Consider the following 21,189-nt stretch of genomic DNA (forward strand, 5'->3'; position numbering starts at 1 on the left):
CACGTGGTGACACACAGATTAATAGAAATGGGTTATTAATTAAGAGACAGCTAGCCAGTAAGAAGCCTAAGCCATTGGCTAAATGATTAACAGATGTTAAGACTCAGAGTGGTAATTTTATTAGGCAGCTGTAGGGACCCAGTGTGCAGAGAGAAACTGGCACAGTGGAGCAGAGATAGATGGAAAAACGCCTCCCTCTACAAGTGACGGCTTACAGTTTCAGAGCTTTAGTCCATTATCATCATGGTGGAGAGAACAGTGGCGGGCAGACGGATATGGTGCTGGAGAAGGAGCTCCTACAGGTTGATATGCAGGAAACAGGAAGTAGACTGAGTGTCATGTCACACTGAGTGAAGCTAGAGCAAAAGAAACATGAAAGCCTACCCCCGCAGTAACAAACTTCCTTCAGCAAAGCCATGCCTACTTCAACAAGGCCATATCTCCTAAAGGTGTCACTCCCTCTGGGGGCCATTTTATTTCAAATTACCACAAGCACTAAAGTCCAACTTGGTGAACCAGTAAGGTTTATTGGAGATACTTACATGAATATGGATGGTGGGTTAATTGCAGGAATAGAAATAACTTAAACACAGCTACATCACCAAAATCCCACACTTTTCCAGGGTGACAGTTCACAAAAGCTCAATACCTGGACCATACTCCACAGCTCAATAAATTGGAGGATGTGTGTCACTCATTCCATCCAAGCTTCTTTTGGGCAACTTGCCTGCTCTTTGTGTTTTCAAGGCACTTCAACAGATATCTGGTTTTTCCAGGTGATTGGTCTGGTCTAGGCCTCTTTCTAGGCAGCTAAGCTTGTCTGGGAGACTTTGTTGGACCTTGTCTTATCTGTGAGTTTTCCCTTAGTTGGTCTGAGAATACCCCTCAGTACTTAGTAGTCTTTACTGCTTATGTACTCTTCAGGGTAGGGTAGTGAATTTGGTCTGTTTCAGGGGCTTCCTGAAGTTATCTTAGATTGTTTATTTCCGGCCTTATGGCCCTTAGCTGCTTCTCTGTAGGATGGAGTGTTCCACTTCCCCTTAGAACACCAGTTGTTTCACTTTCCTCTAAACTTCCTGTCTTAAACTATCCTGTTGTTTTGCCTCCTTCTTTTACATTCCATGTTTTAAATTTCCAACTAACATGAAAGATTTGAATGTCAGAGGAAACTGCTACACAGCTAGTGTCTTCTTCCTAGTGTCTGCTGCCTGGGGAGAAGGGGGATTGCTCAGTCAAAAAAGGAAAAAACAAGGCCAGGGAAAGCTGAAAGGGTTCCATTTGTACAGAAAAGTAGAATAAATGCATGATTGTTTTCTTCTTCCTAAAGTGTTTTTGCAGTATGAATTGGTTCTGTCTCTGCTATCAACAGCTACCAATCTGTTGGGTTGTTTTGGAAACATTATGAACTTCTATTGGTGGGCATCAAGCAACTTCCCACCATGACCTCCTGATGTTGAAGCTGACTCATGATCAATATGAGCCTGTCTGGGTCATTTCTGGAGTATTGGTTAACTCCTTCCTTCTCCTAAGTGTTTGTGAATAAAATGAAGTGTCTGAGATTTGCTTCATGGTGAAGGCACTAGGAAAGGGGGCAGGTATAAATAAAACACAACTGTCCAGGTAGTCAATAATTTTGCAAGGCAATGATGGCCCCAGAAAGACTTTTTGTATTCTTTTCTTACATCTGTGCATGTTTGAAATCTCCCAGAACAAAAAGTAAAAGTTTGTTTTTTTTTTTGTTTTTCTGGGGTTTTTTTGTTTTGTTTTGTTTTTCGAGACAGGGTTTCTCTGTATTGTTTTGGAGCCTGTCCTAGAACTAGCTCTTATAGACCACGCTGGCCTCGAACTCACAGAAATCCGCCTGCCTCTGCCTCCCTAGTGCGGGGATTAAAGGCATGCGCCACCAACACCCGGCTTGTTTGTTTTCTTTTTAGTTCAGTCCATGACTTTCAAAACAAAAATTTTAACTTCTCGGTAAGACAATAGTCTTGATCATCTGGTTCGGCTGCAAAACGAGGGACTCTAGGTTCCCGAGGCTTCCCTTGACTTGGCAAGACAACCATGGACGTCTGGGTAAACCTCTGATGGGTTGCAGAGACAGAAAGATGGAGATCAAGAAGGATACCCAGTGTATAGAAAACCTCCAAGGTTTTCCCAGGATCCCCATCCATCATGTTAAAAAATGTTTCCCTCCACAACTAGTTTGTTCCACCTCCTACTCATTGGCCCAGACTCTTGACTTGATCTCCAGTGAGCTGGACTCAGTTTCTCCTGGTTAAGAGGATCTTTGCAAACAAGGCAGGAAGAAGCACTGAGTTGGAAATCCGAGGCAAAGCATGAGTCTTGTCAGGTACAAAGTGACCCAGTGTCTTGGGTAGTGTCATCATAAAGGTAACAAAAGGTTAGCTTGCCAGACAAAAGACCCTTTAGTGTCTCATCCCTGTAAACCTGAGGCTTCAATTCCCCCCCCCCCCCGGGGCCAAGAACGTGCCTTAGGCCTGTACCTTTCTAATGACCATCTTTCCCACCTTTGTATAGTAAAGAGAGATCACTATCCCAGCAGATGATTGGAGAGGAGGTGGCCACCATAGCGACCCCAAACTTGACAGCACTTTCGAGCTTTGGGAACCGGGTGTTGCAGGGACCTGTACGATTTCTCCTTTGTGCCCTTGCCTGCTTGCACACCGTGACCCGGTCCCCACTGCAGAGAAATCTGACAAGCGGCAACGGCGGGCGTGGCCCGCGCAGGAGGCGCGCAGGGCGGGAGGGCGCGGAGCTGCGGCTACTCCCGCGCCGCGGAGAGGGAGGGGCCCAACGCAGTCCGCCTGTCCGCCTGCCCAGCTCACCACCGCTCGCCGCTGCCCAGTGTCCTCGCGAGCCCAGCTCCGACCGGCGAAGGCGACGGCCAGCACGAGCCCGGGCCCGGGCGCTGGAGGCAGAGGCCGGCGGAGGCGCAGCCTGAGCGACCCGGCGTGTGAGCCCTGCTCACCGGTGCGGGTAAGTGTGGGTCTCCGGCTCTGCAGCCACCTAGCTGCTGGTCCCCAGGCGGGTCGTGCGCATCGCGCTGCTGCGCCGCAGCCTCACAGGTGGCCCCGCAGCGGCTGTGGCGCCCCAGGCCCAGCTCCTAGTTAGCCAACTCTCTCCGCTCGGGAGCGCGGGTTGTCAGCCCCTGCGTGGCCCACCCCGCCTGGTCTCGGATCCAGAGCACCGGCTAGAGCCGGACTTGGAGGAGATGCGCAAAGGCGCTCCCCCACCACTAGCTATCCCGGAAGGAGCAGTGGAGCAAGCATCACAGAGGCATCACAGCTCCAGGCTCGCAGATGTGGTCCGGCTACCCTTTCGTTTTATTTTCTTATTGACCCTGCATGGAAAAAGTTTAAGATCATTCAAGGCAAAGTTGGGGCGCAGCTGGGGGCACATCCCAGAGAGCGAGGCAGTGGGTTTTCAGAGCTCACCCTGGAGCTGATCTTGTGCCCCAGGAGTCAAACCCTGCCGCTAGCCCTGACCCTGCACTGTGACAGTCCCTAGAGTTGCTTAATCACGGGTGCTAAGCATAGACATCTGCAGCCTGCATGGCATCCGATGGGCTTGGGTTATCTGAAGAGCAGTGACAACTCAGCCTGCACTGACTGCTAGTCTTTCTCTGCTCCAGCTAATCCCAGTGTGTGAGTGGCGTGTGTTTAATTAGCTTATTTTACACCTGAAGTGATCTCGGCGAATGCTCCTAAAATGAAATCATTGGCAACGAAAAACAAAACAAAAACAGGGAAATTAAAGGTTTGTTTAGAGAGAGAATCTTGACTGTAGGGGCAGTCGTGTGGGGTACTTTACCCATCTCTTCTGTGGAATAGCGAATCAAAACTGTGCTTTGCATGTCTGGCATAAAGGATAGGTGTTGGAGCTACTGGGGGAAGATTTGACGGACAGAGGTGTTGCTGCAACTTGCATGTTGTTTACGATATACACACTTGGTCTCTCCAAACAGCCTCCTGGTCATTGCGCTGAGCTTTGGTTAAGCTATTGAAAATAAGACCAAAATGTTTGGGTTGTTGCTGTTCTGAAGCTCCAGCTGAAAACAGTGTTTAGATGTTTTGAGAAAACAGCCTTTTCTGTCCCCGGGGTATTCTTTGTAAGCTTAAATATTTAAAGAGCAGGTTTTCTGTATCTGATAAGAGACACCTTCATGAAAAATAACATCTTGGGATTATTACGTGAACCGGAAAGCAGTATTACCTCCTCCCCAAACCACCCTGTCCAAATGATAGGTTCAATCAGAAAATGCACCGAATTACATAATTGCTCTAGAAGAAAGCATAATGGATAATGGTCAGTTGTCAAGAACTTAGTTCTGAAAGAAGTGGGACCATTTTAGGACTGAAAAATGTTACATGGCTTCAAATGGATAAATTGACTTTCACCAATAAAATTTTTATACTTACACACATCTCAGCTGTCTAAACCTAACATCAGATTTGTTGAAATATTTACTTGGTTTTATACATATGTGATTATGAGTTCATTCTAGATACCACCACTTCTTCCAAGTGCTACTTATGTTTTAACTCATTCTAAAGCAATATGTGAGGGTGTAGTTCAGTGGCAGAGTTATTGTCTGGAGCATTTGAGACTCTGAATGTAATCCTTAGCCCCTCCCCCCAGTACACAGAGAGAGAGAGAGAGAGAGAGAGAGAGAGAGAGAGAGAGAGAGAGAGAGAGAGAGAGAGAGAGAGAGAGAGAGAATTGCAATAAAAGCAATTCTAATTGGCAAGGAATTTAATTGTCTATAACTGTTCCCCCTTCTTCCCTCTCTCTCTCTCTCTCTCTCTCTCTCTCTCTCTCTCTCTCTCTGTCTCTCTCTCTCTCTCTCTCCCTCCCTCCCTCCCCTCTCTCTGTCTCGTGTGTGTGTGTGTGTGTGTGTGTGTGTGTGTGTGTGTGTGTGTGTGTGTACCCAGGGATCAAATTCATGGCCCCACACATGCTAAGTAAGTTCTTCACCCTAGCTCTGTTGCCCAGTTTTAAAATAAGGAAACCCAGGGCTGGAGGGATGGCTTAGAAGTTAAGAGCACTTCTTAACTTGCAAAGAACCCAAGTTTGGTTCCCAAAACCCGTGTTGGATGGATCCCAACTGCCTGTACCTCCAACTCCAGGAAATTCTAAGGCCTCTTCTGGACCCCTAAAGACACATGCATTCACATGCGGACATACTCACACAGAGACATAATTAAAATTAAAAGAAATCTTTAGAAAATAAAATAGGGAAACTGAAGCACAGAGAAGTTAAGTAACATGCTATATATAGGACAAGACTTATCTGCAAAGTTATTTTATGAAAAGATAAGATTTTGGTGACCTACTTACCTTCCTTGTTGTTTTTATTTAAGCATAGTTGGTGAAATCTTCCTGTGAAGAATAAGGATCCCTAATTGTAAGAAGGGCCCCACAAGCACCATTAACTAGAAAGCAAGGAGCAGTATGACAGAACCATCTAGCCAAGTCTGAAGTGTGAAGACGACCATATCACCAGAAGACCCAGGATGGATCTGCACCAAAGTACCACAGTCCGGCTCCTGGAGAAACGGTGGTCCGGTGAGTCACCATCTGGCTGCAGGAGACATTGTAACGCCAGGAAAAAACTGAAGCTAATTCGAGTCATTGGCCTTGTCATGGGCCTGGTAGCTATGAGCACTGTCTCTTTTTCAATCAGTGCCTTTACTGAGACAGACACTCAGAGCAACACAGGAGAAGCCAGTGAGGTGAGTGGCCCCAGAGTAGCACAGGGCCATCGTCAAAGAACTCTCTTAGATTTGAATGACAGGGTTCAAGATAACACTCCACAGCCACCGGCTTCTCAGGAGGACAAAGCTGAGAACAGCACCGATCATGCCCAGGGAGACTACCCAAAGGACATCTTTTCCCTGGAGGAGCGCAGGAAAGGCGCCGTCATCCTCCATGTCTGTGGGATGGTCTACATGTTCGTCGCCTTAGCCATCGTCTGTGATGAGTTCTTTGTTCCTTCCTTGACTGTCATCACTGAAAAACTGGGTATCTCCGATGACGTGGCTGGAGCCACCTTCATGGCTGCAGGCGGGTCAGCCCCAGAGCTTTTCACATCTCTGATAGGGGTCTTCATTGCTCACAGCAATGTTGGCATAGGCACCATCGTAGGCTCGGCAGTGTTCAATATCCTCTTTGTTATTGGCATGTGTGCTCTGTTTTCTAGAGAAATCTTAAATCTGACATGGTGGCCACTCTTTCGGGATGTGTCCTTCTACATCATTGATTTGATCATGTTGATCATATTTTTCCTGGATAACGTTATCATGTGGTGGGAAAGCTTACTCCTCTTAACAGCCTATTTTGTCTATGTGGTTTTCATGAAGTTCAACGTCCAAGTGGAAAGATGGGTGAAGCAAATGATAAGTCGCAATAAAGTTGTCAAGGTGACAGCCCCAGAAGCCCAGGCAAAGGTTGGTGGAAGTAATCTTTACTTAACTGTTTTCCTAGCCATCATTCTGATAGCAGATAGTTTGGCAATTGGCAGCTTGGTTTTGTTTTTGTGTATTTTTTTAAACTATAATGATCTTTGGCCTATAGTGGTAACAGATTGCATTTTTGTGAGAGCCAATGAAAACGACAGTAGAAAATAGAAATTTGGGGGACATTATTTGACAAGTCTACCAAGTTTCCAAGCTACTACAGAGTTAAAAAGAACAATGTAAATGCAGGTTACATAAGTACCCCAGGGCAGACTCAGTGTTGACATGTTTTTAGGAAAACTGACCCAGTGATTTTTGTGAGCAATTTAGTTCTTCTGGGCATATTCTTAGTAAGTGACGGGTTTTGTTTTTTAGATGAACATATGATGGACGCCAAGAACCATCTCTTTAAAGATGCTTAGGGGAGAAGTTAGTTTTATAAGACCTATACCCTCCAGCAGCATCTTGGGCTTAACAGCAACTTGGCTTCATCACAGTGGCTGCAACTATTGGTCCTTTCTCTTTAAGTCACTTTTATTTCATGGTGATAAGCAAGCACTCTGAGGCTGAGTGACACTGCAGACCTGTGCCTACTTTTCATGAGCTAGGTGGTCTTACTTGAAACAGATCAGCATCCTCTGTGAAGGAAATCACTGGCACCCGCCTCTGTACTGCAGTAGCCCATTTTACACACCATAATACACATGACCCCATGTACTTTCACAGGAGAATTTGAGGTAGTATCGCCTAATTAGGAAGCAGGTTTGTAAAAAGCTTAAAACAAATTGACCTGACAAAATATAACTTTGAAAGGAAAACAATAAGATGAACAGCACCAAAGAATTTTTATGTAGTTTCATAACTACACAGCATTCTGATTTATATCCTAGCTATAAAAATGTCATCTTTGAATGTGGTTTTAAACAGAAAATCCAGGTTCACAACAGAGACTTTTCATGTTTGCATATGGGAAAATTTTCACACGCATAAAAATGTTTGAGTAGCAGTAGGAGATTTGATCATAAAGAAAAATGATACTATTTAGTTAAATTTGCATAATTCCTTTATAGATTAGGTTTATGGTCATAATTTTGTAATAATCACAGAATAAAAGCACAGTGGGAAAGAAAATAACTAGCAATACCAACATAGACAATAGACAGAGTATACATTAAAACAAAGAGAAATGTCTTAATCATTTTCATCATGCCCATGTGAACGATGTGTGAATGGGATTACTGGCCACACCATATGTGTTAGTCAGAGGACAACTTCTCGCACTTTGTGGACTCAGGGAATCAAACTCTGGTCACCAGATTTTTGCTACAAGCGCCTTACCCTGTTGAGATTTCTCTCTGGCCCAAGACATGTTTACATAGTATATAATATATGTATATATAGTATAAACATATTTCTCCTAACATTTATTTCCGTGTGTGCTCATTGAGAACTTTAGTTTATAAAGTTGTTTAGCACAGTATATAGCAAGCATGCATTCACTTGTGACAGCTGAGGACATGTCCTTCATGGCATTTGGCAAGGACATGTTTTTATGCTCTGTGCTCTACCTTAATAGCAAAAAGGCTGTCCCGCAACTCCTCCTCAAGCGTGTTTGAGTGATTTGCTTAGTAGTTAGTGGTCTACTTCAAACAGAGTACTGGACAGTTCTCAAGAACAGTCATATTTTTGAGAAGCAAGGAAGTTCTCTGGCACCATAGAAATACCCCAGGCACATCAACAGTAAAATATCTTTTGAGAAACTATGCCTCAGGATTTTTTAATGCTCTATTGGACCTTTTGTACTTAGACACATGCTTGGTTGAAAATTGCGTTGGCCACTTTTGAAAATGTTGTTGGAACTCAGAGTTTGTATTCTAATTTCAGTCAGCATAAGAATGCAACTGGCTTCATGCACGTGGGAATTAACTTTTTAAACACAAGCCACAGAGTACACTCAGGCAATTATAACCTGTTCACTAAAGTAGACCTGGTAGAGTTTTTATCTGCTTAATTAGATGATTGTCATGTCATGTCTCTCATCATTTGTAAGTCAGCAATTCAAGCTGACATTCCTTACTGGATGTTTTTTTGTATCCATAATTTTATTCTTAAGTCTGTTTTCTTTTTAATTTGGAAATTCTGAGTGTAGCTTAATTTTATTATAAAGATAGTGGTTAGAATCTTAAATATTTCCACGTGTTGATTCTCTTATTGGCCTTTCACACTACGCTATTGCTCTGTTCAATCATCATCATTTTTTTTGGCATTTGATAACTAATTGGAGTAGATAGGGCTTCTCTCAACAGAGCTATGTCTTGCTTGAGCACAGTCATACATTTTCAAGTGGGATGGTTCATAAGAAGCTGATTTCCTTCAAGAAACTGTACCTTGTCAATTTCTCTTTGGAACCACTGCTGGAACTTTGAAATAATTGCAGCCCTATCACCTTCCAGGTTTCAGAATCCTATGGAGCTCGCTCCCCAGCTCTGAGCACAGATGTCTCAAGAGGGCTGGTTTGAGGATAGTTGTTTGCCTTCTGTTGTGCTGAGCTCACTTTGGCCAGAATAGCTCATTTATCTGACAGGAGTCAGCGCTCTGTTGTCATCTGGACCCTTAGAAAGTCCCAGTGTAGCTCACCTCCTTGAGAAGTGCACTATATAGGTATCATAGAGAGCAAATGCAACATTTTTTGTAAGCTCGATTTGTTGCTTTGTTTTTGCATTTACGGGACAAGAGAGTTTGAGAGAAATGGGGAAAACACATTTTTAGATAACCTCACACAGCTAATCAACTCTTCTGGGCTCAACACAGTGAAATAGCTTTCAAATGACTCACTTCAATAAGGGAGCTCGAAATCGTAATTTGGTTCCATGATGGATGATCTGATCTGTGCCAGGAAGCAATCGGCTGTGAACATGGAGAAATTGGGAATTCTTTTCATAAAGTGTTGCTGCCCCGTGTGTGCCTTTCAGGTTTTGGGCTTGTTTGTTTGTTTTTGAAGTTCCTTTGGTGATACCACTACCCTCTTTAAAAAGTTGCATAGTGTCATGACATGATATAGAGGCCAGACAGGAAAGGTTTTGCTGTTGTTATGTTTAAGTAGTTCTTTGGGGATTTAATAGAGTATATTTTGATCATATTTATCCCTCCCCAACTTTTCTCAGATGTGACCCCTCTTCATTACCTACCCAACTTTGTGTCCTTATTTTTAATCCTTAAGGACCAATTTGTGCTGCCCAATATTCTTGGATGTGTGGTCTTCCACTGAAAGGGATATAGTACGTACATTCCCTTTAGGGCTGGGCATTCTTCAGTCGCTTACTCTCTGCTCCACAGCCAGCTGTGGGCCTCTGTGTTAGTCACCATCTGCTGCAAATTGAAGCTTCTCAGGTGGGAACTGAGAGATCATTGATCTATATGTATAATAATGAGTCATTAAGGGCTGGTTTAATACTCTGCCCATTTAGCAAAATAATAAGTACTCTGGGGCCTTTCACTTATCTAGGAATAGGTTCTTGACTGGATATTGGTGCCAGGTATAGGTTTCATCTTGGGGAGGGAGAATAAAATCCAATTTAAAGGGGGGTTGGTTACTCCCATGATATTGGTGCCATTATTATACCAGTACATATGTCTTGCCAGTTCGCTCATTATTGTAGCCTCATAGCTGAGAATAGTTACTGGTTAGTTTTCTCCTCTGGTAGCAGGTCTGGTGCTTTTCAGCACTATGAAAACTAGCTTGTAGAGATAAATAAAGCCTTCAGGTCAGTAGCAGTTTGATTTCTCTGTGTTCTGTGACTCAATTAGATGGCATCTTCAGAAATAGGATCGTATGGTCAAGCTGTGGTGGATAACCAAGAGCATAAGAAATAGCATGTAGTTTGGGCGGTTTATGAGACATCTCTGGCCAATGACTCCAAAACAAATAATCCTGGTACTGGGCTTTCTATTTGATAGCCTGTGGTATCTAGTGGAGGTATTGTTGCCCTGCTATGGGGTAACTCCATCTTATCTCTCAATGTTTGTGTATTTATAATAGGTACCTTCTTCTGCAGTAGGTTTCTGTGTGTCTTTTTAAGGGTCTTCAGTGTTGCTTATCCATCTCTACACTTCCTCCTCTACCCTGTTCACTGACCCCATGCCCCAGTTTAACCCTTCCTGCTCCTTTACTCCCCTCTAACCCTTTATACCACTGCATTCTATCTCCCCTCCCATGAAACCTATCCTACAAGTACCCTGAGTAGTTTCCTGACTTCCCTGAATATCAGGAAAGTATTTCATACCCTTCTATGTAACAAGCATCAAGTATAGTCCTTGGCAGATGTGGCAAATGTGGCTTGGTCAGTGTACATTGGTTTCATTCTTTTACTGTTCCATTCTTAAATGAAAAGTGAATCAGAATGAGTGATTCCAGGTTGGATTTATAAAAGCATTCCTTGAAGGTCGAATTTACTTTAGTGGCTCACTGGGTTAAGCAGCAGGTTGCTGCGTCTCTGGGTGGAATGTATTTGCCATGTTATAACACACATAAATCTTGTTGGTGTACACTGAATATCTGTGCTTCACATGTTATCACAAACTCCAGTGAAACCTCTTTTTTTGTCTTGAAACTTTGCTGCCTAGAATTTTGCTTGAAATCAGGAGAGCATTTAGAAGAGGCTCAGAAATGCCTGTACTAAGTGTGCCTTCTATTTAAGCCATTTTTGGTTATAATGATAGAGACCCTGGCCCCTTCCTATCTGGTCAGTAATTTGAACGGTGCAGAGCTGTCTCCTTTCAGGACATGCAGACTTTTGGGGGAGCATCTGGCTTGGCTCCTAAGATCTGGTTTTGATGTGTCACTGTACTAGGCTGTCACTGGCCCAGAAAGCAGCCGTCCATGGTATTTAACTTCTTAGACTTGGCACGCTAATCTGACAGCAAGTCAGCTGAGTTCTAATCAAGGGAGTGATACAAATAAGGCCGCTGAGAGCAGCTGGGCTCTAGTCATCCGGGCACACCTTGCTTTATCCAATGTGAGTGCTGCTGGAAGTTGACAACAGCTTTTGCAGTTTAAGCTGTTATATTCCTGAGAAAATTAGAATTAAAACACTATAAATATCCCTTACATAGTATTTCTTTCATTAAATCATAAATAATTTTATAAACACCAGTGTGTAACCCAAAGCTTGCTTAAGACTCAGAATGTGTTAGAAAACTTAAGCCCTTCCAGCCCTGGCATATAAATTAGTAAAGCTGATGTACAAACTTCAAGTAAGTCAAGATCATTATTATATAAATAAAAGGATTTTAACTTTCCTCTGTCCTCTCCCTGGCTCCCTCCCTTCCTATCTTCCTGGTCTGGTTGTGTTGCTCAGCTGAACTGGCAACCTCAATCCTGGTCAGTTGCTGGGGTGCTGGGTTATAGGTGTGCACTAACAAGCTAGGCAGGGTATATTTCTAAACAGATGCGAAAACTGCTCATCGTTTTTTTAACAGAAAGAAAATGTAGGGTCACAAATCTTTAACCAACTAGAATTGTTTGAGTGTTGTGTATTCGTTTACATAGGGATGAAACATGCTGTTTTCCTTGCTTTGTTTTCTACTATTAACCAGTCAGTAACTAGTAGTGATTCACACATCCGAGGCCTTTGGGGGACCCCCAAAGCCAAAAATATTGTAATCTGGTTTCAACCCTGAGTCCACTGGCAATGCAGAAGAGCAATTCTCTTGCCCCTCTCTTCCACCCCTCCGCCCTCCCTCCTTCCTCCTTCCTGCCCCTCTCCTGTTCCTTTTTGGTGGAACCATTCGGGTACAAGTCTGCATTTTAACTTTCACAAAACCACTACAAGTTTGGAGGTGAAGAGACAACTCAAAAGTTTAGAGCTCTTGCGGCGTAAGCCCAGGAGTTCAGATCACAGCACCCAAGTAAGAAGCTCAGTGTCCAGCACACATCTTCAGCCCCAGCCCCCAGCAGACAGGGCAGGAGGATTGGGGGGGTAGGGGATGGGTGGGTTTGCAAACACCTTCAGCCTCAGCCCCCAGTAGGTGGGAGTGGTGGGGATTACAGGGTTTTTCTGACTTCCAGCCTAGTGGGTAAAATGCAACCGGGGATCAAGAAGAGACCCTCAAAAGGAATAGGTAGGGAGTGATAGAGTTGCTCTCCTCTGGCTTCTGTGTGTGTGTGTGTGTGTGTGTGTGTGTGTGTGTGTGTGTGTGTGTGTGTGTGTGTGTGTGTGTATAGGCACACACACACACATGCACTTATACACACAGACACACACACACACACAAGAACTAAATAAATTTCTTTTGAAGAAGAATGGGCTTGTTATATTCATTTCTTTCCTAGAGGCATTTGGCAGGTTTAATTTTCCCAATCTTTGATTTCCCATCTTCTTTCGTTTGAAATATGTCTATCATATGCAGAATGCAATTACATTATTTTACAAGCCGACAGCCATTTTCTTTGTACTGGAGGCTCAGTTTGTTTGACTGTGAGTCCTAGATCCTGGACTCTTTCTGTTATGCTCTTATACTTTCTGTTGTCTAATCTTGCATTTTTTCATATCTTTTTCTTGCCCATTTTTTCTAAGTTTGTTTTTCCATATACTATTTCTGAATTTATTCAACATGCTTCTATATTTGTTGTTATTGTCTTGTTTTGAGGAATTTGTTTGTTTGGGGAAGTTATCCAGGATTTGGGGGTAAAATATATTTAGAAGAGATTTTTCTGAATATTTAATCTGCTATATTGTCAGAAGTGCATTTCATCCTGTGGGTTTGCTAAAAGATAGTGCATGTAGCAAGTAATAGTGACACAAAACATTAATGTACCCCCAGAGTGTTTAATGCAGCTTGACTGTGAAAGAAAGGACCCTCATCCACAGGCATCCTACCAACAGCAATTTTTTTAGTCAAATCCATTTTAAGAGGCAATTCTAATAGGAACTCATATGTGACACGTTAAATATTAGACTTGCCTTTTTAAATTGTAGTTTTACAAGAAACTAAAATAACATTTATTTTACAAGGCTATAAAATATGAAAACACTAAAAATGGAAAATCTAGTCTCTTCATTGTACCATCCAAACATAACTTTTGCTTCTAGGCCTCCAGACTTCTCATACATATGTATTTGCACATGTACAGATTTGTATATGTGTATACCTACATATTTGCACAAATAGAAAAGATATTAGGCATGCACTATTTAAAAATTATATTGACTATAGATGATTTAACATGGTGTTAAAAGGTCTTAGCCTATTGAGAGTTTGTCCTCCTCCTGTAATATGTTAGACACTGTTTAGTTTTATTATCTTGTGTTATTTATTGCTATAAAAAAGGCTACAACAGATTACATATGGGTTTCTGTACAAGCAGTACCTCAACGTAGAAGAGTCTTGTGGCTTTTTAAAGTTTCTACTGCATTGTTTCCTCTTCAGTTTTGAATATTAAAAGTTCCAATGGTTTCCAATTCCACAGGTGAAATCAAGAATTTTGATTAGTTTTCATTTTCATTTCTCTGATTAATTGGGAGGTTCTGCTTTGAAACATATGTTTATAACAAATTGCGGTTCTCCTGTGTAGATTGCCAGTTTCCTATGTCTTTTGTGTCATCTTTAAAGTTCACTCTGATGACTAACATGGAGATTTCTTACAAATATATGCTGAGAATCCCAACTTTAGCTTTCTCATCTTTCCCATTTCCATACCTAAATACCATCAGGAAGTGTTTGCTTTTGTTGAATGGGTGGTTTATTCTGAAGAGGAAGTGTTGAGATGGAGATTCTAGGTCTGCCATGTATTCCCTGGCCATGAGACGTTGGGGAATTTTCTACCAGTCAAGATTTCTGTTTCTCTATAGAGAAACAGATCTGTGACTTGGATGGTCTAATATATTAAGAAGATCTAGTATGTTTGAGATAACCTAGTATATCAGTGTTTTAGCATATTACTTCTGTACTTAGAAGCTCTAATACACTGTTGCGTATGCTAACTGGGCCAACTAGCAATTTCATGTTTACACTAACAGAAGACTGGGTATTAACCATATCCATACCACCTAGCTCTGCTCACTAACTACATGTGATGTTTCACTTCAATGTTTTAATCAACTTAATTAAGCTGTGATTTAACTTGAGCATGCATTGGGAGATAGCTCTTCTGGACAGATGGGGAACAGTGGGCATGCCAGAAAGTCATTTAAAGTTTACTGCAGGACACTAGGCTTCCTTGGCACTCTCAGCTTCTGGCAGTGAACACCTTTGCTGGCAGCTGCATCTGCCTCCCTCTGCTGCTGGAGACTGCTGAGCCCTGCTGGCCTTCTAGAGTCAAGGGCAGAGAGGATCTGAAACTAGGCAGCACTTCCCAGCAGGTGCTCGCCCATCTCAACATTCTGAAATAGGCATCATTTCCATCTGCAGATCCAAGGGATCTGGAAATCTAGATGATTTTCAGTTTAGATTTAAACTGAATTTGAACTTGTGTTCGTCTGTCTCCAAAGTGCATCCTGATTCTTAGACCTTAGTGTTTCTGGGGACAATTAGGAACAAAGATGAATCACACCTCCAAATTAGAGTCACTTTTCTTATTAGACTCTATTAAGTCAGCACCTTTCAAATATTTTTTACCATGATTCATGTTTTTAAAAAATAGTTTGTTTTTGAGGTCCTGGGACTGGAACTCAGGGACTTTCACATGCTAAACCACTGAGATATATCCTCAGCCCTTAAGAATACAGCTCAGTATAAAGTCCATAGTGACACAGAGTCAGGTTTAACAACTCAGTATATATGCATGTGCACATATACACAGGTGTACGCACATTTACATATAAAATAAACCAAATGAGGAAAGGCACATACTTAGCTCTCACTTTCACACTGCTTGCATCTTCCATTCACTAAAAAGATCATCTTCCACCTTTTGACTTATGAGTTGTGACTTGAGCTTTTACGTGTGTTAGAAAGTTTCTTTGGCATATTCTCTTCTCCTCAGCAGGACTGTGTTAGTTGTGTAGTGCTCAAGGACATCTGCCTGACCAAAGGGACAAATAAGGGCAGATCTGGAAGTCACCTCACTGATCTAGTTCTGTGGCTTCGCAGGGAATGGGTGATTCACTCACTCATTCTCTCTCTCTCTCTCTCTCTCTCTCTCTCTCTCTCTCTCTCTCTCTCTCTCTCTCTCTGTGTGTGTGTGTGTGTGTGTGTGTGTGTGTGTGTGTGTGCACGCATGTATAGATCAGAGGACAACTTGTAAGAGTCACTTCTCTCCCAGTACGTGGGTCCCAGAGCTGATAGAATGCAGCTCACCAAGCTTGGGAGCAAGCACCTTTACCTTAGATGGAGTCATCTTGCCAGCTCTTTGCTCTTTGGGCTAGTGGATCCCTTGCACCTTGCCACTAATTTCCCTTATTGTGACTTTAGTTTCAGAGCCACAATTCCAAAGAGATCATTAAGTACAAGTAAAACCATGCTGATTTTAACAATAGGGACTCCTAAAACTGTTGAGACGTGTCCATGTGTAGTGTTCTTCCCTCGCATCCATGCAGACTGCATCCAGTGGGGTAACTGGTGATCTAACTGATGTTGACATGTGTAGAGCCCTAAGAAAGCAGTGTTCAGCAAACTGTGTGCTCTTTTGTGGCTCTGACATGGTTAGGAGGGTGGTGGTTAGTTTTGTTTGTCAACTTGACACAAGATAGAGTCATCTGGGAAGAGGGAACATCAATTGAGAAAATGCCTATATCGGATTGGCACATAGACCAGTCTGTGGGACATTTTCCTGGTTAGTTATTGATGGAGCGGGGTGCAGTCCACTAGGGGTGGTGCCATCCCTGGACGGGTGGGCCTGGGCTGTATAAGAAGGCAAGCTCAGCAAGTCATAGGGAGCAGGTCAGAAAGCAGCATTCCTGCATGGTCGCTGCATCAGTCCTTCCTCTGGGTCCCGTTTGATTTCCCGCCCTCACTTCCTTTCCTGATGGACTGACTGTCCGCCGTAAGGTAAAAAACACAATTTTCCTCCCCAGCTTGCTTTTGCTCATGATGTTCCATGGGAGGAAGTGGACTAGGACAAAGGGTGATGGTTTTATCCTGAGCTTACCTCAACTCATGCTTTCATGCATCCGTCAGGAGGTGGAAAAGAAACACGAGTGCCGTAAGGGGGTTATGCAGTCAGGAGAGCTGAGGCTGTGATTCTGTTAGGTTGGCTTCCTTTCTGTGAAGTATTCTGTGTGTGAACCAAGTAATGCAGACATGGTTTTTATAAAGGTAAAATCGGTGGTTTGGGAGGAGTCTGGGCATCAGGCCACATCTAATGCCATGTTCACAGCGTTATCGGACGCACTCAGAACCATGTGTTGGCAGGGAGCAAGCCTAGAGTGACAGAGTGCCTTTTAGCCCACACCCTGGCTGTGTAAGACTGTACCAGCCACTTTGCACCAAGGCTCCATTCTCTGGAAATGAAAGGCTGGGTTATCTCTGATGTCCCCAGCAGCTCACATAACTGTGCTTCTCTGTTAATGGGAAATTATAAGGACAGTCACATAAAATGGCCTAGTATTTGCATAGAAACTGCATAAGTTGCTGCTATATTCCCAATTGTCTCTCAGTTACATCTACCTAATACAAGTTGTTGTATAAGTGGTTGTTGGACTGTACGGTTTAGAAAATAATGACAAGAAAAATATGTGTCCAATACAGACACAGTTTATTTTCCAAGTATTTTTAATCTACTGTTGGTTGAATTCATGGATGAAGACTTGTTTATAATCATGGATTGACCAGCAGCAGAGATGGGCAGGTAGGGAAGCCCTGAATTTACCTCCCTTGGAGCAGTTTTTCCATTGAGAAACCTGATTAAGGTGGATTAATTCCTATGGAATGAGTATAAAGGGCTTCTTTACCTTTCCACAAGACGTTGGAAAGGGCCAGGTGAGCCTGTGATGCTCTGGAATGTTCTCTGTTTGTATTTGGTGGAACTGGGCATGAGCACTGCAGGGAGAAAAAAGTGTTTCATCTGGGTGTGCTGTCACCTGTAACCCCAACATTCTGGGGTGCTGAGGCAGTAAAATACAGAGTTACAGGCCAACCTGGACTGCAGAGAGAGTTGTAGGCTAGCCTGAGCTTCCCAGTGAGAACCTGTTTCATGAGAGAGGGGGCGAAAGAGAAAGGGAGGGAGGGAGAGAGAGAGAGAGAGAGAGAGAGAGAGAGAGAGAGAGAGAACAAATGAACAAGATTTCTATTTCAGTAGGCCTAGAATCAGCACTGAACACAATATTTTCCTGAAATCCATCACTTTATTTTCTGAGTATGACGATTTAGAACCAGTACATTTAGGACTAAGATGGCAGTGTGATCATGGATGTCCTGTTTAAACCTCTTGGGGTTATGTTTGCTTATCCACATGTTTAAAACATGGGACAGTTTGCTTCACAGAGGAGCTGAAACTGAATGAGACTGAATAGAGTAGGTATTTAGCTGAGCCCAGTTGCAGGCCCTGCCACTAATAAGCCACATGTGCTAGGCGTTGGTGGTGCACACCTTTAATCCCAGCACTCGGGAGGCTGAGGCAGGAGGATCTCTGTGAGTTCAAGGCCAGATTGTTCTACAAGAGCTAGTTCCAGGACAGCCTCCAAAGCCACAGAGAAACCCTGTCTCAACCGCCCCCCCAAAAAGCAAGCCACATGGGACTCCAGGTGTCTCTCTCTGAGTCCGTGTGCCATCCTCCTCTCCCAAAGTTCTCTCTTGCTTGCATTGCTTGCCCCCTGCTATTTCAGGCCTTTGTTTGACACCCGGGGCTTCCTCTCTGTGTCTCCTTTGCAGCCATATAAATATGCATTTGCCCAACAAATCCTTAACAGTCATATCTTCGTGTCTGGACATAATCCTGCCCTCCCTTTATGTTTGCAGAGGATAAAGGAAGTGTGTCTCCTTATCTACAAAACCGAGCCTCTGTCAACCATGAAATTATCCCAAGCTCTCCTATGTCTGCCCCTGAAATTGTATTTACTTTTGCTTGTATACAGCATCAATATTTAATCCTAGTGTCTCCTTTGTTCATCTCCTTGGGCTTGTTCCTGTGTTGGTTTCTGGAATCTATCTGTTTTTTGCCTTAGATTAGGCCTTCCCTTATTAACTATTGAGTTGCATTTGCAGAGTTGATGCCTGGCCCAGGGCCATGGAAGTTTATATTGGTAGTAATGAAAACTTGTTCATAATGAACATTCTTGTCCTGATAAGTCCTAAAATGCAGTGGTCCACATGCTAAGGCTGGCCTGGTAAGTGACAGTTTTCCCAAGTAGGAAACAGAATTCATTAGAAGTAATTTATTCCCCCATCAGAGTCCAGATATGAAGACAGGCCCCTTTATATGAAGAAGGAGCCTCAGTTCTCCAAGCTGCATTGTTCCAGCTATGGCCCAAAGTATTTTGTTGTGTTTCTCTGTTGACTTTTAAGTAACAGCTCCTTTAAAATAAAATTAACTTGCCACAATATACACCCTGAGCGTGCACTGTAGAGGTTTTTAGGATGTTTTGATTTGTAACATCATCACTTCTAATTTCAGAACATTTTAAGTACCCCAGAAAGAAGCCCTTAAGACAATAGTATTACTTTATAATCAATGGCTCCTTATCCCCCCAGTAACTACAATCTATTTTGCCTGTAAAGACTTGTCCATGTTGGACATTTCACATAAATGGAAGCATGTAATATGTAGCTTGTGTGTTTGGTTTCTTTCACATAGAATAATGTTTTCACAGGACTATATCTTTAATGGCAAAATTATATCCCATTACATGAATTTAACATATCTTGTATATTCAACAGTTTGTGGGCATTTGGGTTGTTTCTCCTTTTAGGTTATTAGAAATAATGCAGCAATGAACATTTGTTCACAGGCTTTGTGGAAAGATGCTATGGATATTCTATGGAATTGCTGGCCAGCTGCTACCATGATCTGTCTAACATTTTGAGGAACTGCCAGACTTCGTTCTCTTTTGCATTCTTACCAGCGGTGCATGAGGATCCTAATTTCTCTTTATCATCTCCTCCTGCTATATGTCAAGCTTGCAGCAGTCAAGCTGACCCTGACCCCCCATGCTGTGTTTACAGATGGAAGCCACCACATCCCACTCCAGTTTCTCTGTATCATTTTTTTAAAATCCTTCTTGTCATGCCAGTGCTCATAAGCGTGAAGTTGTACCCCTGGGTGATTCTACCTGCATTTTCTTGATGGATGATGATGTTAAGCTTTTTTAAGATAGAGATTTGAGACCTTTTAAATATCTTCTTTGAGGAAATGTCTGTAAATGTCTCATGTTTCTTTTTAAATTGGGTTATTTGCTTTAGTGGTTTTGGCTACTAGATATAGATATAGATATCCTAATCAGATAAATCGCTGACAAATATTTTCTACAATTGTATGGGTTTATGTGCTTTATAAAGTCTACTGCTAGCCTGGGATCCCCTGAAGATATAACATGTGCCATACTGTTCTTGAGGCAAGCTTGTATGGAAAGCAGTTGGGATCCTCAGGTCAACCCTGAAGCTGTTATCCTGCCTGGGAACTTTGAAAAAAGTCGGTCATTGGGAGAAGACTGATTCCCTTGAATCTGAAGTCTTCATCAGATACAGAACTTGTTTGGGGTCCCTACTTCCTGACTATGGAGAGCCTGGGGGGGTGTCCATGAACGTGAGGCCCGCATGATTAGCATCTGGCGGATTAATCACTCATCACACTGCTTTGCTTCCAGAGTATCCTCTGTCTCATCTAAGAGAGATGTTCCTAGCCTCCAGGCCCCTTCTTTTCTTCTTCCAGTGATACACCCAGGCCATAATTCTCTTCACTACCTAACACGGGCATTTTGTTTGTTGGCTGGTTTTAAAGTGTATGGATGTTTTGCCTGAATGTGTGTCTATGTACCACATGTATGCTTGCTGCCTGTGGAGACCAGAAGAAAGCGCTGGATCTCCTGGAACTAGGGTTACAGACCATGGTGGGTGATGTGGGTGCTGAGAGCTGAACTCTGATCCCCTGTTAGGAGCAGCAAGTGCTCTTAACTGCTGAGCCATTTCTCCAGGCCCTGTGGTGTGAGCTTTTGCCTCATCTGCTGTCTGGCATTAGCCCTTAGGTTTATTCGTTTTAGCTGTGGACCAATCAGACCTACCCACCTGCTTCCCCCAGTATATACAGCCCTGCCCATTCCAGGCCCTAGCAACCTTTTCATCTTCCTGAACACAGCTTTGACACTAATGGTACTTTATACAGTAAATAATAATACCGGAAATGATCTATTTTGGCATTGTCCAGCATGCCCGGTAACTCCACCAACCTGACAGCTTAGCCATGTGACTATGCTTTTAATGCACAATTGGTTCAAAGCTCTAGTGGTTTCCTAGGGGCCCAGGAAACATCTTCTCCCTGGAGTCTTGCTTGCATCAGCTACATAGTAACTGGTGGCCTGGTAGATGGAGTTCTGTAGCCTTGAGCAAGAAGCTGACTTATTTAAATGGCATTCGGATGAGCCAGGCTGCTCTTTTTACACTGACTACAAAGGACCATTACAAATCTACTATTTTTGCTGCCTTTTATTTTAAGTTCAGTTATACAGACAGCCATAAATAGCTCTGACCTTGAAAGTCTAAGTGAAGGTGAGATGTGGTAACTGGCTTAGGAAACATATGTTTTGATGTATTAATGCTCTGCAAGTCACAGACCCTTAACAGA

The 21,189-nt window shown here is 43.0% G+C and overlaps 1 protein-coding gene across 3 annotated transcripts in view; it reads left to right on the plus strand.

Moving 5' to 3' along the window:
* The first annotated feature begins 2,791 nt into the window (after positions 1 to 2,791).
* The window catches only part of Slc24a2 (solute carrier family 24 member 2), a 240,248-nt gene continuing 221,850 nt past the window's right edge, over positions 2,792 to 21,189 (plus strand). For 2 of the 3 annotated variants that reach the window (XM_040757185.1, XM_040757187.1), the window contains exons 1-2: positions 2,792 to 2,997; positions 5,382 to 6,467. In XM_040757185.1, coding sequence (XP_040613119.1) covers positions 5,535 to 6,467 — 933 coding nt within the window. In that variant the 5' untranslated portion in view covers positions 2,792 to 2,997; positions 5,382 to 5,534. The remainder of the gene's footprint in view (positions 2,998 to 5,381; positions 6,468 to 21,189) is intronic. The other variant, XM_040757186.1, reaches the window with a different exon arrangement.

Source organism: Mesocricetus auratus, unplaced genomic scaffold (genome assembly GCF_017639785.1).
Source record: "Mesocricetus auratus isolate SY011 unplaced genomic scaffold, BCM_Maur_2.0 Super-Scaffold_100014, whole genome shotgun sequence".
In the NCBI taxonomy this organism is placed as follows: domain Eukaryota; kingdom Metazoa; phylum Chordata; class Mammalia; order Rodentia; family Cricetidae; genus Mesocricetus; species Mesocricetus auratus.